The following is a 16,511-nucleotide window of genomic DNA, read 5'->3' as shown; positions in this document are numbered from 1 at the left end:
TGAGTGGTTGTAGAAAAAATTTCTCTATTTTGTGGGTAGAATTTCTCCTTCTATTGATTTTTTTCTAAATCTATTGTTATGATAAACATAATCCTGTAACTAATTAGACATGTTATATTTTAGAGTGAGTTGTTTTGGGATTCTAGAATGAATTTGCACCATGCTGGGTCTAGAATTTTAGAGATAAGTTTTAGAGAGTTGAGAGATAGAGATAAAAACTCTATTCTTAACCATTTAAATATAAGGTATCCGTTTTTACGCACAAATAAAAAATGTCTCATTAAACAAAATGTCATTTCTTCAGAGACTGCCATCTCATTGCCACAATCCTTTATTTTGTTGTTGTTCTTAAATCCTCTAACATGAAGACCCTGTGCATATAGGTATTAATTTGCAAGATGTTAAAAACCCAAATTAATTCCAGCAGCTGGTCCTGCAGTCCTAATACCGGCAAAACTCCCTTAAAGTCGGAAGACTAGCACTGATCTAGCACTTCACCCAGTGAAGTTCCCTGCACCAGGGGTCCTCCCATTAGTCTGACACATTCAAATAGGGTATATAAATATACTTGAAAGAGAGTGAGCAAGAGAGAGAGCACAGGAGCAGGGGCAGAGGGAGAGGGAGAAGCAGACTCCCTGCTGAGCAGGGAGCCCGACGAGGGGCTCGACCCCAGGACCCCAGCATCATGACCTGAGCTGAAAGCAGACCCTTAACCCGCTGAGCCACCCAGACGCCCCTCAATAGAGTATATTTTAAAAACTACTTCACTATACCTTGTACTTGAAAGGGACTAAACACGCAGATCTTAAATGAATGTACTTCTGTAAATCCTCTTGAATTGGGATTAACAGCAGCCCGCGGTTTGCCAGGGTTAAGAAAGCAACGCAAGTTACGACGCTGGGCCAGATCTGTGGCGTTGTAGCTCAAAATGTACGTTTACATAAAAAGATACAATGTGGATAAATAAGCCTACAAAACAAGATTTGGAGGTGTTTCATCTTAAGGAAAAATATTGGTGTAAAATCATAGCAAATAGCGGTGTTTATTATGTGCCAGGTGCTGCTTAAAGTATTTTATGTAAATTAGCTCATTGGAGACTCAGGGGCCACTATGAGGGCTCTAGTGCACAGAAGCAAAGCACCTAGAGAGCCAGTACTTACTCCTTCAAAGCCACATAGCTCATTGCGGTGGATTCAAAGTTTGAACTGGGGGGCCACTGGGTGGCTCAGTCGGTTAAGCATCTGCCTTTGGCTCAGGTCATGATCCCGAGTCCTGGGATTGAGCCCTACGATGGGCTCCCTGCTCTTCAGAGAGTCTGCTTCTCCCTCTCCCTCTGCCACTCCCCCTGCTTGTGCTCACACATTCTCTCTCAGATAAATTAAAAAAGAAAATCTTAAAAAAAATGTTCTCACTGAAAAAAAAGATTTTTTTTTTAACTCGGCCAGCCTCTACCCAAAGACCAAACCACTGTGCTCTAGCCCCTCTTGACAACTTTGATTAAAAAGACATTTTTGAGTGGTTAAGTAGTATGAGAAACTGTTGGCATGAGATCTGTTTGATTGGAGGGGTGAAATGAAAGCCCAAGTAGAGTGAGTTGTGCAGCAAATGGGAGGCAAGGAGAGTAGAGACAGTGAATAGAGTAACTCTTTTCAGTACTTTGTGTTATCAAGAGATGCAGAATTGTAGCCGGAGGAAACTGAGACCAGGGGTGTTACTTTTGGATGAGTGATATTGAGACATGTTCATATCTCAAGGGGAATGATTCTCATTTGATTCTGCACATGATAACAGTGACCACTGTAGGCTTCTTAGAATACTATCTTTAATTTCTATGACACAGTGCTTAGCTTGTTTTCTTCCTAGCTCCACTGGTTCTTTCTTCTCAGTCTCTTTTGTTCTGTCATCCTCTTCTACCAGAGACGGCTGCCATGTATAGTTGTGCAGGTTGTAAACTGCAGGAATTTGGCGGGGTGGGGGAGGGTGCAATTTACACTACCATGTTAATGGTGCTTCCAGAGTCATATCACACCCTGCACAATTCTGTGTGCTGACCTTGATTCCCAGACTCAGAACACATTTTTATTTGAAGCACATAGAAACAACATATATTAATGTTGTAGGACGAAGGTAGTAACAGAAGTACGGTTAATCAATACTGAAGCTAAACTATATTAGCAATAACATTGTGTGTAAAAGAAAAGTGGCACCTGAGATCTAATAGAAAATGTTGGAATATTCAGGATGTTCTGAAATATTCAGAACAAAATCATTGTTAAAAAGGAAAACAAAAACCTTAAAAAAAAAAAAGCCTTTCTCTACCCATTTAGTCTTCTTTTCACAATAGCAAACTGAAGTACAGATAGTAAATTTCCACCTGGACTGTCCGTTGCAAGCTGGGAAAGCACTGCCCATCACTAACCCACCCTACCTGTTTGAAACATAAGAAGCAACAGTTAAAATCTATATGTATGGGAAGATAAAGAAAAAAATCTCTATTTAACTAAGTTAACTACGACTTGCTTAAGTAATTAAAGAAAAGAATTCTCTTAAAGTTGTAATATCCTAAACGTGGAAACAATCCAGATCTCTACGAACAGGTGAATGTATATGCGATTGATGGGTAGACCCTCACAGTGGAATACTATTCAGAAAAAAAAGGGAAAAATGAGCTATTGAAATACACTACAACATGGATAAAGCTCATAATAATTATCCCGAGTGAAAGAAGTCAGACCAAAAGAGTTTACAATATATGATTACATTTGAATAAACTTCTAGAAAAGGCAAACTCCAGTGACACAAAGCAGATCAGTGTTTGCCTAGAGGGAGGGGAAAAGCAGAAAGAAGAGATGACAACGGGGCAAGAGGAGACTTTCAGGTGATGGATACGTTCATTATCTTGATTGTGGTCATGGTTTCATGGGTGTATACATATGTCAGAACTTATCAAACTGTACACTTTAAATATATGTAGTTTATTGTGTGTCCATTATACCTCAATAAAAAAATTAATTTTTTTTATTGAGGTATAACACAATTTCTGAATGATATTGATTTATACAGCCTTTGATCTAATATCAGAAAGTGAAAACAATGGACAAGTAGACATTCTGCAGGCTAGCAGTGAAAATGTCATTATAATGTTAACAAGATTCATAAAGCCAAGCGCCACTTTAAAAATGCAAACAAATTTTTCATGTGCTGGTCGCCTTTACAATTGTACCTTTAGAGGAACGTCTATGTTCCCTGCTTGCTTCTTAAATGGAACCAACCTAACACTCTTGATTTATTTCACTTCTGTGACATTTTGAACTAGCTTGGGTTCAGAAGTTCAGGACCTTCACACAAGTAACAAAACTTCATTCTGAATTCATCTTTGACAACATTTATGCACGGTGTCCTTGTGCTTTCTGTTCCTTTGGCTGCGTCAGCTTATCTCTGATTAAGGGTCATTCTGCATTTCCTGCAGTCCGTGAACACCATCCTCCAACCAACTGCCTTTGTCTCGTAAAGCTTTAAGGAGAGGCAAAGCAATGACCAACTTAGAAGAGCAAGCAGCAGCAATCCCTGGGTGCACCTACTTATTCCATTTGTCCCCAGCCCCTCACACACCTGTGTGCCCTGTGGAGGCAGCATAAATTCTTGTTGACTGACATCGATGAACTTAATTAACTTACACATTTTCCTTAACCTAAGAAGAAGCAACAACAAGAGAGCCACATGGTACAGTACTTTGAGATCACTGGGTGGACGCGCTATGTGTGATCTACCATCCTCAGGGATTTAAACTGCTCTTGAGCAAACATACTTTATAAATTGAGACCTGGCAGGCACCCAGGGAGTGGTTAAGGTCTGCATTTATTGCTGAACTTTGGCACAACACGCTCAACTGATTGGTGGTGCTCTGGGACTAGTTAGCTGGGTGGAGATGAACACGTCTCAGCAGAATAATTTAGTATTATTAGCATGACATTTGATATTAATAACATTATAGTAATCAGAGATCACTGTTTCTTGACTCAGAAATCACAAATTTGAAAAATGTTAAAATGAGTTAATGGAGGAAATTTGTTAAAAACTGAAATATACTAATGGCTCTAGTTTCAGGTGTCACTCTTGATTAGAGAACTGACAGTTATTTGAAATAAACGTGATAGTAACAGTTCAGTAAAAGGTTTCTCCTGTTGTTTTGTTTCTTTTGGGGGGCTGGGCCAGAAGGTAGGGGAGAAAAGATGCTATGTGCGCTACAATATTACTATTTCTGCAGGCCATGAATTTAATCAGACATTCGAGTAGTTACTATGGGGTATATGTGGTAAATTAAACCAATTCTAGAATTGTTTGAATTCTGTTAGAGTACATGATTATGAAATGAAATAAAATGGGATCATACATTTTTATTTCTGGTTTTCTTTTCTTTCCTTTTCTTTCCTTTTCTTTCCTTTTCTTTCCTTTCCTTTTCTTTTCTTTTCTTTTCTTTTCTCTTTTCTTTTCTTTTCTTTTCTTTTCTTTTCTTTCCTTTCCTTTCCTTTCCTTTCCTTTCCTTTCCTTTCCTTTTTTTAATTTCTGGCTTTCTTTACCTAAGTCATGAGCGAGAAGATCTAGGCATCTACCACAGGTCAGAATCCAAAGAAGTTACTTTGAATTTTCTTAAACACTTTAGAGGCATCATTCAGTACAGTTGGCGATGGGGAAATGCATACTAACTGACAGCAAAGACAAGTACTCTCCAAATCTCACTTCAGAAATTTATACTTCAGCCATTTGGAAGCCTTACAAAATATAGAAGAGACACTTTTTGAAATCAAGACTTAAGAACTGAACATTGGTGGTAACTTACTGGATGTAAGGTGATTCTGTTTGTGTACCATTTCCTTCCCTTGACAGAAGGACTTCCATATCACTCTTGGCTTCATTCCTAGACTGTAACTTACATACCACCCGTTCGGGCCAGGATCGTAGAGCTCCTGAAGGAAGATGGTCTAGTAATTATTTTAGTGTGTTTTGTAGAATAAACGTCAAAGGGAACAGGCACAAATTATTCAATCCCATAGTAATTATTGGATTTTTGTCTGCTTATTTTTTAGTGAAATTGTTTAAATCTTTTGTTTGTTTCAGGGCTCATGCCTGTGGCCCAACAGCCTGTTTATTGTGCTTCAAAGCACGGCATAATTGGATTCACACGGTCAGCTGCGGTGAGGAGCTAACCACCACAATATCGCTGTTCTCTGTCTGTGCACATATGAAACCTGAGTTCTGTAGAGCAGAGGGGGATAAGGCCAGAACTCAGTACATCTGGATTAAAGAGAGAAAAATAAACTATCCTTTAATCTTTACTATAAAAAATGGTTTTCAGATCACATCAAGGAGTAAATGAAGAAGAGATCTTTTAAAAACGAAGCTGGTCCTAAACACAGATGCGTTGTGGAAAAATATCCTAAGGGTAAAAAAAAAAAAAAAAAAAGGAAGACATTCTTTATTTTTAAAATTGACTCCAAATTTAAAAATTAGTAACTTTAGGCCTCCTTGCATGTAGTGTGCTCTAGATATCACTTATCACTGGAGCTATGATAAAAAGGAGAGCACAGAGGGGTGGGACAGGAATTAACCAGAGAGAGGAGCCAGGGATGGTGTCTCCATGGGACCTACGTTGACAAGTGCACAGAACTAAGAAAAATATTTGAGGCCTAATTGACTACATGCATTGATGGCATGAAGTAAGAATGCTTGCCTTTTTATGAACTGGAAAGAGGCAATTTGACTGGCACCTGAGGAGCGAGGGGAACGTCAGAAGCAGGAGCTAGACCAAAAGCAGCTTATGGGCCCAGGAATGAGCTTAGATTGATTCTAACTGCAGCCATCAGTGGGTCTTTTATGCAAAGGAGTGACAAGATTAGATTTCCACTCTCAGAAGGCTGTCCTGGCTATTGCTTAGAGAATGTATTAGCGAGGACAGGGGTAGCAGAGGATAGAACAGTTGGGGGAATCTCCGCAGTGATTAATCTAGGGGAGACAGAAAGAGGGACCAAACAGAGAGCTAGAGAAGAAATGGGGATAGAGACAGTCGATGCCTGAACAGTAAATGTTCAAGCAAAAAGGAAGATGAGCAGCTCTCAGGCTCTTAATTCAAATTGACTGGAAATTTTTATTTACTTTGCAGAGACTTAATCTGTAATTCAACTTTGAATGAACACATAAAGCTATTACAAAACAAAATAATTCTGATGAGCACTGGGTGTTAGACGCAACTAAGGAATCATTGAACACAACACCAAAAACTAATGACGTACCCTATGTTGGCTAATTGAATTTAAACAAACAAACAAACAATAATTTTTCAATACCAGAAATTTCCTGTTTACAATGACAAGAATATAAATCTGTACAGTCAATTCTCAGTGTTTGTAGTAGTCGACTCTATAAACCCACTTGCAAACACTGCATTAGAGAATATTGACCTGTTGTTGCTCCTTGGGGCAAACACAAGGTTTAGTCCTTCAAGCCTCTGGTCACAGCATTTTGACCAACCAATCCATATAGAGCCTAGTCTTATGTATATTTCCATGTAAACACGTCTTATTTAATATGGGTTGTGTTCGATATGTATTATATTAACATGACCAACAGCATTTAAACCTCATGCCTGAAGGAAGCTTATCTAACACATGAATTTTCCCTGTAAGGCACATCACAGCCTGCCCTCACTTAGGAGGATGGAACAGCCTTCACCGCTGTGCTTGGGAAGCATTTTAAATAGCAAAGTCACCAACAAATGGCACACAAATGGGAAAAACATAGACTAACTATATCACAAAGAGGACATTTGTTTATAGTATGAGAGCTGAAACAAGAGTATCTTTTTGATCTTAGCTGGAACATTTGCTCTGTGCTTGTCCATAAATGACCCCTAAAACTCCATGACTATTGATTTCGGGGGTTACAAATTGACTTTAGCAAGTAGGTAAATGGAATCCAAAAATAATTGACTACATTTTGTTTTATAAGTAGTTCAAATAAAATCAAAAGGTTGAAAATTAAGCCAAAGAATGCTAGTCTGAAAATACTTAAATTGCCTTCGACATAGTGCATATTATCAAGAGTATCTTTAGAATCAATCAGAGTCCCAAACTTTCCCCTAACAGTACTTTTTAAAGAAATGTTCTCTTTGTATACAATCCTAATCTTTAAAAGCAAACTTGAGATATTAATTCTGAGCCTCGGCTTTTTACGTTTAGGTTCCTGCAGAATTCAGTAGATAAGAGCAGCTTCGTTAATCAGGTATTTTCAAGAGTTCCCCAGGAATACTGATTTTCAAAGAATTAATTAGCTGAGACTTTCAGAAATTAATTAACACTTAAGTATGTATTCTTTTATTTTCTGCTACCAGTCAACCTTAACGTTGTCATTGTTAGATCGCTGGAAGGATATCTGACTGGTATTTTTCACATCAGAGTCTTTGAAATGGTTTTAATGATCAGTGTGTCCCACGGTATACATTTACAAAGCAACTGAAACCTGTGGCCTTCTACTTCTCATCCACAGATGGCAGCTAATCTCATGAACAGTGGTGTTAGACTGAACGCCATTTGCCCAGGCTTTGTTAATACCCCCATCCTCGAATCCATTGAGAAAGAAGAAAACATGGGACAATATATAGAATATAAGGATCATATCAAGGATATGATGAAGTTCTACGGAATTTTGGAGTAAGTAAAACTATACGTATTTTCCTTTATATGATGGAGCGAAGTACTATCTAGACATAAACAATAAAAAGGGAAAAAATAACCCTTTAAATTTGAGAAACCAAGGGTGCTTCAAAGTGTTGGTTTGGCAAATTCTCTTAAAAAAATATTTTTTTCTGGGTTCCCAAATAGAATGTTTACACATTATGAATTCTGAAAAACAGTGCATCATAATGCCTTTGGCCATAATCAGATATTTTTTAAAAAAACATGGTGTTTAGTTGCCTGTGGAAGTTATGATACCTAATTCGACTAAATTCCAAGCAATATTCACATTTACCTTTTGTGAAATTTCATATGGCCCCCTAGCTCTGACCATTTTCGTAAGAAACAGTTGATCAACACACACGTTTGGTGAAAAGTGTCTGAGTTCAAGCAGTTGGTTTCACAGCACAGAGTCTTAACTGTCATGAGAAAGGAATCAGACCACCTGGGATCAAATCCTGCCTCTACCCCTGACCGTAAACTTACCTGTCAACCCTTTGGGTACCTCAATTTTCTCACATGTAAAGTAGAAATAATGCTAAAATAGAGTTTTTGGAAAGTCCATGAATACATTGATATGTGGAAGGTTCTTAAAACAGCAAGCAACAAGTAGATAGTAGATGTTCAATAAATGTTATCTATAATTCCTCATATTTCTACTTTAATACCATTTTAATCTGGTAAGTCTATGATCTATAAGATAAAGACGAGAAAATAATCATTTTCTAAGCAAAAAATACAAATTCATAAATTCTTCCTGTCAGAATGACAGCGGGTTAGGCATGGAAATCTACCACTCAATTTATCATTTGATTTCATTGATATCTAACTGACTAAAATATGGAGGTAGCCATAGCTTCATGATATCCATTTCCCTATTACATGTTAAAGGTAGTAGATTTTTCAAAAACAATTCAAGGTGTAGTGATAATTATGCCTGAGATTTAGTGTTTAAAAAACCAATGTTTCCTTTCTTTTTAGCCCATCAATGATTGCAAGTGGATTAATAACACTCATTGAAGATGATGCTTTGAATGGCGCTATTATGAAGATCACAACTTCTAAGGGAATTCATTTTCAAGACTATGAAACAACTCCATTTCATGCAAAAACTCAGTGAACATCTTACATATCAGCCATAGCTGATAATAAGAACAAATGACTTCTATTAGACCATATCTTCATTTGAATATAGCTTTTTAAATGAAATGTTATTGTCTGATGCTTTCCGCCATGCACTTGATATTAACTTTATTTCTAAATGATTAGTTAGGTATTTGGATAAAAAAAATCAGGAGCTATCAAAACTGGGATGTGAACCAAAGCTAACTTTTGATCTTTCTAGTCTAAGTAATGATTAAAACAAAGGATATTCAAGGAATATTCTGCCTCTCAGAAAACGTATTTAAATTTGTGGTACATAAATATTAATGTTTTTCAGAATATCGTTTTAAAGGAGATACTTGAATTGTTATTTAAATCAAACCAGATGTAAAAATCTCATTTTGTTTTTATGTTCTCACTTTAAAAAAGAGAAGCTACCTACAAAGGCAAATTTTTAGTAACAATAACTTTTACTTATTTGCCATCTTTCAGCTGAACATTTCAGCTCTCTAAAGATGTGGCATATGTGGGGGCCAGTAGTTAAACAATAAACTACAGTGTGAATATATCCCAAATGAAAAATCTGAGGTGTGGGAAAATGACAGAAAGTAATTGGCTGAGATATAGATCACAGTTCAGCCTCCCATCTAGGAAAACCCTTTCTTTCCTGTTTGCTTGCTTTAAGAAATTTAATTTTCTCCAGAAATCTCAGGAATGAAACATTTAACAGTTATAGCAAAAATGGTAGTGCTTAAATACTATATTTAAGATCACCTCATTAAGGAAAAAAATACAAATGTACTATTTTTCAGGTTACTTCATTTGTGCCAATTTCCATAGTGCCTACTTTTTAATAAAACTCTTTTCTTTTTCTAATCTCCAGAATTTATGTAGTGTTCTATGTATAGGTATTGAGAGGAAGAAACCAATTTTGTCATAGCCTCCGTTGTAAATGTTTTTGTGCGCTCAGTCGTAATAACAAGAGGTAGAGATAGCCCGTGATGTTTTGCTATTTTCTCTGTCAAGTATCTTAAGATCGGATCAGCGACTGCTCTGGGTAACAATATTTGCAAGCAATAATTAATGCCACTAATAGTGAAAGCACAAGATTTCCAAATCAATCATTTTCTCCTAGAATATTGTATAAGTGATTCACTCTGCTTGCTAAGCCCAAAGCTCCCAGCTTGGAGCAAATGCCATCCATGTGAGAGATTAATGAGGATTTTCTAGAGACACTGGAGTGTTATCATATCTTGCTCTGTTTTAATTCCGCCATAGAGAACTATTGCCTTCACTTTTAAGGAGTTATTTTAATATGAATAATTCTTGTCCAGAGTTTCACATAATGTATTTGAAAAACAACAAGAAATGAGCATCTGTGAATGTCTGATAGAGAAGAGTTGTAATCATGCACCAACCTGTTCACCCATTGTGGCAGTAACTCGTCAGGGAATAATATAAGCATGTGGAATGTCACCTAGCTTACATATTTTCCTACTGTAATGTTCAATGCTGTAGCTAAAACTTCTCATTTATGGATACTATTTTGTACTGGCAGCCTTCGGTATGCTTTGTGGTTTGAATGGTATTTGCTTCAAATCAGTGAACTCTGCAGACATTTAAAATCAAATACTGAGCAGAACTGAAAAAAAGTGAGTTATGTTGTAAAAGTTTATTTTACATTAAAATGTATCTGCTATAAATAGCTTTAAGTAAATCTATAATGTTATATGATATCTCTGTATACTGGTTGGGAAAAAAATAAACATTAAATTTGGGGGAGGGGAGTCCTTAATTCCTTTATTTGTATTTTTTCGGTGAAAATCCTAATGTAAATAATGTGTATTTTTTTTTTCAAATGTACTTTTCTTAATAAATGGGTAGGTTGGGGGGGAAGGGGGCTCCCAGAATAGCCAAACTAAAAGTATGTGGACACTGAAAAAAGATTAAGATTTAATAATGGCATTGAAATGTCCGACAAATTTAATTTTTGTATCCAAATGATTTTAGATACTTGTGCCATTTAAAATATAAGTGATTATGTGTTGATTTCTATTTTTGTTCTTTCCGTTCCTAAGTTCAGGATACTGAAGAGATGTGAAAATGTAAATTTTTAATAAAATTCAAGTCATTTCACATACTAAATATCATTTGAAGGGGAGCTTCTTTCTTACTTTTGAATTTCAAAAGGCGAATTTACCCGTTCACAGGACAAGGTGACCGGCTTCAGGGTCACGAGTGCTGGCCTCGGTCTTCCATCTCTTTCCTTTGTTAGCTTCTCTCCTAGGCAACTCTGTCCAGACGAGGGCTTCAGGACCCACAGCCTGATTTTTACCAGCTTCCAGCCTGGCAAAACAACTTCTTTCTGACAGTAGAGCTCATTGGCCTTGCTTAGGTTACGTCCTGAGTACTGAGATAGTCCTTGTGGTCAAAGATCATTCTGCTTGACCAGAACCAGATGACATGCCTCCCCCAGAGGTAGTGAAAAAAGAGCGGTGGGGGACAGGAGAGGTGGGCAGGAAGTTGATCTGAACGCTCTGGACTAAGACAAGGAGAGGAATAATTCCAAGAGGAAAATCGTGCTGCCATTACCAGAACGTGGGTGAACAGGATGAGCTGACGAAGGCAATAGAGGAATTCCACTACAGAGCAAGACAGAGTGAACAAGGGTTAGTAATATCTTAATCTCTTCGATGAATTTACAAAGACTATTATGGTTCCTATAACATACCTAGAACCATGTTTTCAAAACTCTGTGTGTCACATCGGATAGAATCTGATGAAAGAGAAGGGAAGGGACACCTGGGTGGCTCAGTCGTGAAGCATCTGCCTTCAGCTCAGGTCATGATCCCAGGGCCCTGGGGCTGAGCCCCATGTCAGGCTCCTTGCTCAACGGGGAGTGTGCTTCTCCCTCTCCCTCTGCCTGCTGCTCCTCCTGCCTGTGCTCTCGCTATCTGTCTGTCAAATAAATAAATAAAATCTTTAAAAAAAAAAAAGGAAGAAAATGAATAGAAAGTACAGCAATACAGCAGTTATCTCATGCATATGTAATTGTACTCATTCTCAGTCTAAGATCTTTATTATTATGAATCGTAGCAAGGTTCAAAAAGGTTCAAAAGATACTTGTTTTAATATTGACTGCAATTATTGCCTCTAGACTGTTTTTGAATCTCTGACTATACTATCATTTTAATCCTATGGTTCCATTCAAATGTTTTAGCATCACTTCTAATTCCTTTTACTAAAATTTCATCATCAACAAATGGTTACACTAAATTTTAACAGATTTTGTTTTTTTTTTAGAGAGAGAGAGAGCACAAGCAGGGGGAGGGGCTTGTTTTCTGCCCTTGTGTTCTTCCCTCTGCTTTTGGGAGGGAGAGGGAAAAGCAGACTCCCTGCTAAACATGGAACCTGATGCAGGGCTGGATCCTAGGACCCCAAGATCACGACCTGAGCCACCCAGGAATTTTTATGTTTAATTTTAAACCATTAAAATATCTTTATTTTACCCAGTTTTCAAGTAACACTTCCACACATAAAGTCTCTCATTCAACAAATAACTCCCCAACAGTTACTTTGTTGATACATTTATACGTACATGTTTCAATAAACTGTGTTCTATGTAGATATTAGTGCAGATATTAATGCGTTGATTAAGGTCTGGTCTGGCAAAGAGCATTCAAGTCTGAAGGAAACTGATATGGGGAAATAGTTTCAAAGGTATTAGAAGAACTGAAGAGCCAAAGAAAAAGGGGGGGGATGCTAAAGCAACCAGCAGGAAGGCACTATCACCTCCAAACTGGTGGGACTCAGGATACTACCAGAACCCAGAAGCGACTGGGGAGGCTGCCGAGCAAAGCTAGGACTGCAGAGCAGGAGGTGTCTGGTGGGAGCTGGAACCCCGGAGAAGGCAGCCACTGCCAGACACACCACCTTAAGGGTTGGGGGGGGCGGGGAGGAAATGACCCTGAAATCTCCTATCTGCCTGCCCTTCAGTATTCTGTTCTCAAGTCAGGAAAATGGAGTTTGCAGGATCTGCCCCTTGTGATACAGGCCTGAGCAGTAAAATGGAAGGGAATGGATTTGAGAATAAAGACAAGTGACAGACACACCGTACATTTGATATTTACCCTGCTGCAATCATAAATTTGAGCTTGCCACTGAGCACCCACTAAAGCTTATTTTTAAGAGGCATGAGTAAAGATAAGACTCTAATTCTACAAGATAAAATGGGGCAGTGGTCTGGGGCATAGTTGCACAACAGCTAACGACCCAGCAGACATCTTGCAGATAAGTAACAGCCCAGGCACTTGCGCAGAAAGATGCATGGGTTTATTACTAATTCCTATCACCCATCCTTAAGATCATTTTGTCTTATCTGTTTTATGCTGTGACTTTAGATATGTACTTAAGAAATACTGTCACAAAAATAAAAGAAGAAATACTGCCTCCCCATCACTGTATAAAAGCTAAAAAAGGATCCAATAATACTAAAACATGTTGATCATGGTATTAAATCTTATCAGATGTTTGGGCTCAACTTGCTGAGTTTAAATTGTAAGAGAATGAGGTGGTAAATTCCCAGATTTAGGTTGCCCTAAAGCAATTGCATGCTAATCAGACACCATTATCTAAAATCTGAGTGTATAAATTTAAATACGTTTTTATTTATCTGCCCTTAAATTCATATATGTGTGTGTATGTATACATAAATTACATATACATAAAGAGATGAATGATATAGGTAAATAAATAGATGACCGATCGATCGATCGATCGATAGACAGATAGATAGATAGATAGAATGGAAGAACTAGAATAGATCTGTGACTTCCAAATGTTTTGCTCCTGTGATCACAAAAGAATTTTTACAACAATGTATACTTTATAATCATTGAGTAAGAGTACAGAGGATTCAGATAAACCTTGAAATTCATGGCTTAACATAATTAAACTTTTTCCTTGGCTCACACAGGAATCCAATGCTGGTATTCGGTAAGCAGCTTTCCAGAAGTGGTTCAGGATCCTTCTGCCTTATAGCTCCACTGTCTAGGTCCTTTGGGTCATTCTCTTTCAGCCAATAGACTGGGCAAGAAAAGTGGAGAAGGTACATCTGCTTCTTAAACATTTCAGCTTGCAAGTGACATAAAGTATTTTTACTCATAGCCCATGGTGAGAACTAGTCCCGTGACCCTCTCCAAATGCAAGCAATGCTGGGAAATGTAGAAGCTGTAGCCACAAGCCTCCCCAAAACAACTCTACACAATAGAAAGGGATCATGCATTTTTGACGAGCAAATGCATCTTTTGTGTTTTTGCCACACCTAACATCTCTAGGAAGCCCTTGTTCCTCACACTGAATACACACACTCCCACTCAAGGGAAACATCCTGAAATCCCATGCGGTTCCCACACGCAACTCAGATCTCCAGTAGATACACAGTCCTCTCCATTAGGACGTGTGGCTTCGCATAAACTAGTGACCTATGAACTGAAAAGGCAATTTATCTAATTTGTGCACACACTCCCTGTATAATGATGACTAACGGGAGAAAATCTACAGTAAAATCTCTCACTTGGAAAAGGGGGGACCAGGATCACTGGTCAATAGCGGTGATGACAATCCTACAAGTAAGCATTGTGCGGTCTCTCTCCCAAAAGTGAGGAATTTCCTTGTCTACTCTCTGAGTAGACTCTGGAGCTCTCAATCATGGTGGAGCTTCAAGATGGAAGGAGCCTGAATCCTTAACGTGCCCTCTTGGAATGCTGTGCGCTCTACACCTACACTGAATTCTGTGTCTGAGAAGAATAAATCCCATTTTGTTGAGTTCCTGCAATTTGGGGATTTCACTCCTACAGCACTGAACGTTACCTTAGCTTATACAGTTGATACTGAAGTGGAATGCTGTCAAATAACAACCAAACCCAACCTATGTGGCCTTGGCTTAGTAGGTGGGAGGCGGGTGGTGAGGCTAGAAAAATGGAGGACCATGTTAAGCAAAAATAAAACATTTGATAATGATATTGCTTCTGTGCCTACTGAGCTGATTTCTAGGTGAAGAGTTTGGAAGACACAATGCTAGTGGTGTGTTTGGGTATTTTCTGGTTACATTTAGCAAGGTATGGAAACCAGAGGCGAGTTAAGGCTGGAATTGGCCAGTTTGCAATAAAATGGGGGGAGGGGGAGGAGAAGAAAGAATCCAGAAATTTGGAGCCTTTTGGGTTGGAAAATTTAACTGGCTTTAGACTCCAAATACAAAAAGGTAAGACTAAGAAATGTTTTCTGCATTAAAGATGCTTAAGAATGCATTAAAGTATAGGTCTGTCCCTGATGTTTATAGCAGCATTGTCTATCTGAGCCAAATTGTGGAAACAGCCCAAGCATCCATCGACTGATGAGTGGATGAAGATGTGGTATATACAAAATGGAATATTGTTCCACCATAAAAAGAATGAAATCCTGCCATTTGCAACTACAGTAATGGAGCTAGAGAGTAGTATGCTAAGCAAAGTAAGTCAGTCAGAGAAAGACGTAACATATGATTTCATTCATATGTGGAATTTAAGAAACAAGACAAAGGAACAAAGGAAAAAAAGGGGGGGACCAAGAAACAGACTCTTAATTATAGCAAACCAACTGACGGTCACCGGTGGGGAGGTGGGTGGGGGGATGGGTGAAATAGGAGATGGGGATGAAGGAGGACACTTGCTGTGATGAGCACCAGATGTTCTATGTAACTATCACTATATTGCACTCCTGAAACTAATATTACTAATATTACACTAACTGAAATTAAAATAAAACTTAAAAAAAAAGTGTAGGTCTATCACAAATTGCAAGTGTAGAGCTCCATCCAAGCCTGCTTATCTGAGGGCAGCTGCCATTATGCTGAAAGAAGAGAATAGGGGAGAAGGTGCAGAGAAACATATCAGGCTTGAGAATTACGACTATTTTGACAATTAAAGATATTTGAGATCTTTTCGGGCAAACAAAATTGACTAGAGTAAATAGATCAGAAGTCTACTAATTTTTTTAGAGAATTGCTCAGCTAAAGAAATTACAAACCAGACTGAAAAAGCCTTTAAGTGTTTAAGACTTAAAATAAACCTTGGGTTTTGAAACTTGGATTGACCAGGCAGAATGTGTAAAAGTGACACAGCTTCCCAGGAGATTTGGTACCATCAATCCCCACCCCTTCAAATGGAGAACAATAGACCAAGAAGAAACTTTTTTTGCCTGGATGGCTTTGCTGGTTAATTCTCCCAAATATTTGAGGAAGAAGCAATACGAGTACAGAAAAAGAGGCCAATTCTCCACTTATAACCTTGATTTCAAAACCTGCCAAGGACATTATTAAAAAAAAGAAGAAGAAGAATAGACCAATCACACTTTTCCCATAATGATCATAAGTATAAAAGTCCTAAAAGTTAACAAACAAAAAAATTCTTCCACATCAAAAAATAATAGAAAACAAGTTGGGTTATTATAGTAATTGAATTTGGTCCAACTTTAAAACATATTCAGTGAAAATGACTACATTAAAAAATAAAAAGGAAAATCACATGATTATCTTAATATATGCAGAAAAAATATTTGATGAAATTCAACATCTATTCTTCATTATGACAACAAATATGTATGAAAAACTAAAAAAAGAAGAGTGATTTCTTAGTCTTA

The 16,511-nt window shown here is 37.8% G+C and overlaps 1 protein-coding gene across 1 annotated transcript in view; it reads left to right on the top strand.

Annotated features, from left to right (window-relative positions):
• Positions 1 to 10,979, top strand: part of HPGD (15-hydroxyprostaglandin dehydrogenase) — a 30,542-nt gene extending 19,563 nt beyond the window's left edge. Inside the window, exons 5-7 of the mRNA XM_026518879.4 lie at positions 5,119 to 5,195; positions 7,543 to 7,706; positions 8,712 to 10,979. Of these exons, the coding sequence (XP_026374664.1) occupies positions 5,119 to 5,195; positions 7,543 to 7,706; positions 8,712 to 8,850 (380 nt within the window). The 3' untranslated portion in view covers positions 8,851 to 10,979. The remainder of the gene's footprint in view (positions 1 to 5,118; positions 5,196 to 7,542; positions 7,707 to 8,711) is intronic.
• Positions 10,980 to 16,511: the final 5,532 nt, after the last annotated feature.

Source organism: Ursus arctos, unplaced genomic scaffold (assembly GCF_023065955.2).
Source record: "Ursus arctos isolate Adak ecotype North America unplaced genomic scaffold, UrsArc2.0 scaffold_11, whole genome shotgun sequence".
NCBI classification, from domain to species: domain Eukaryota; kingdom Metazoa; phylum Chordata; class Mammalia; order Carnivora; family Ursidae; genus Ursus; species Ursus arctos.
This window is presented reverse-complemented; position numbering and strand designations above follow the sequence as displayed.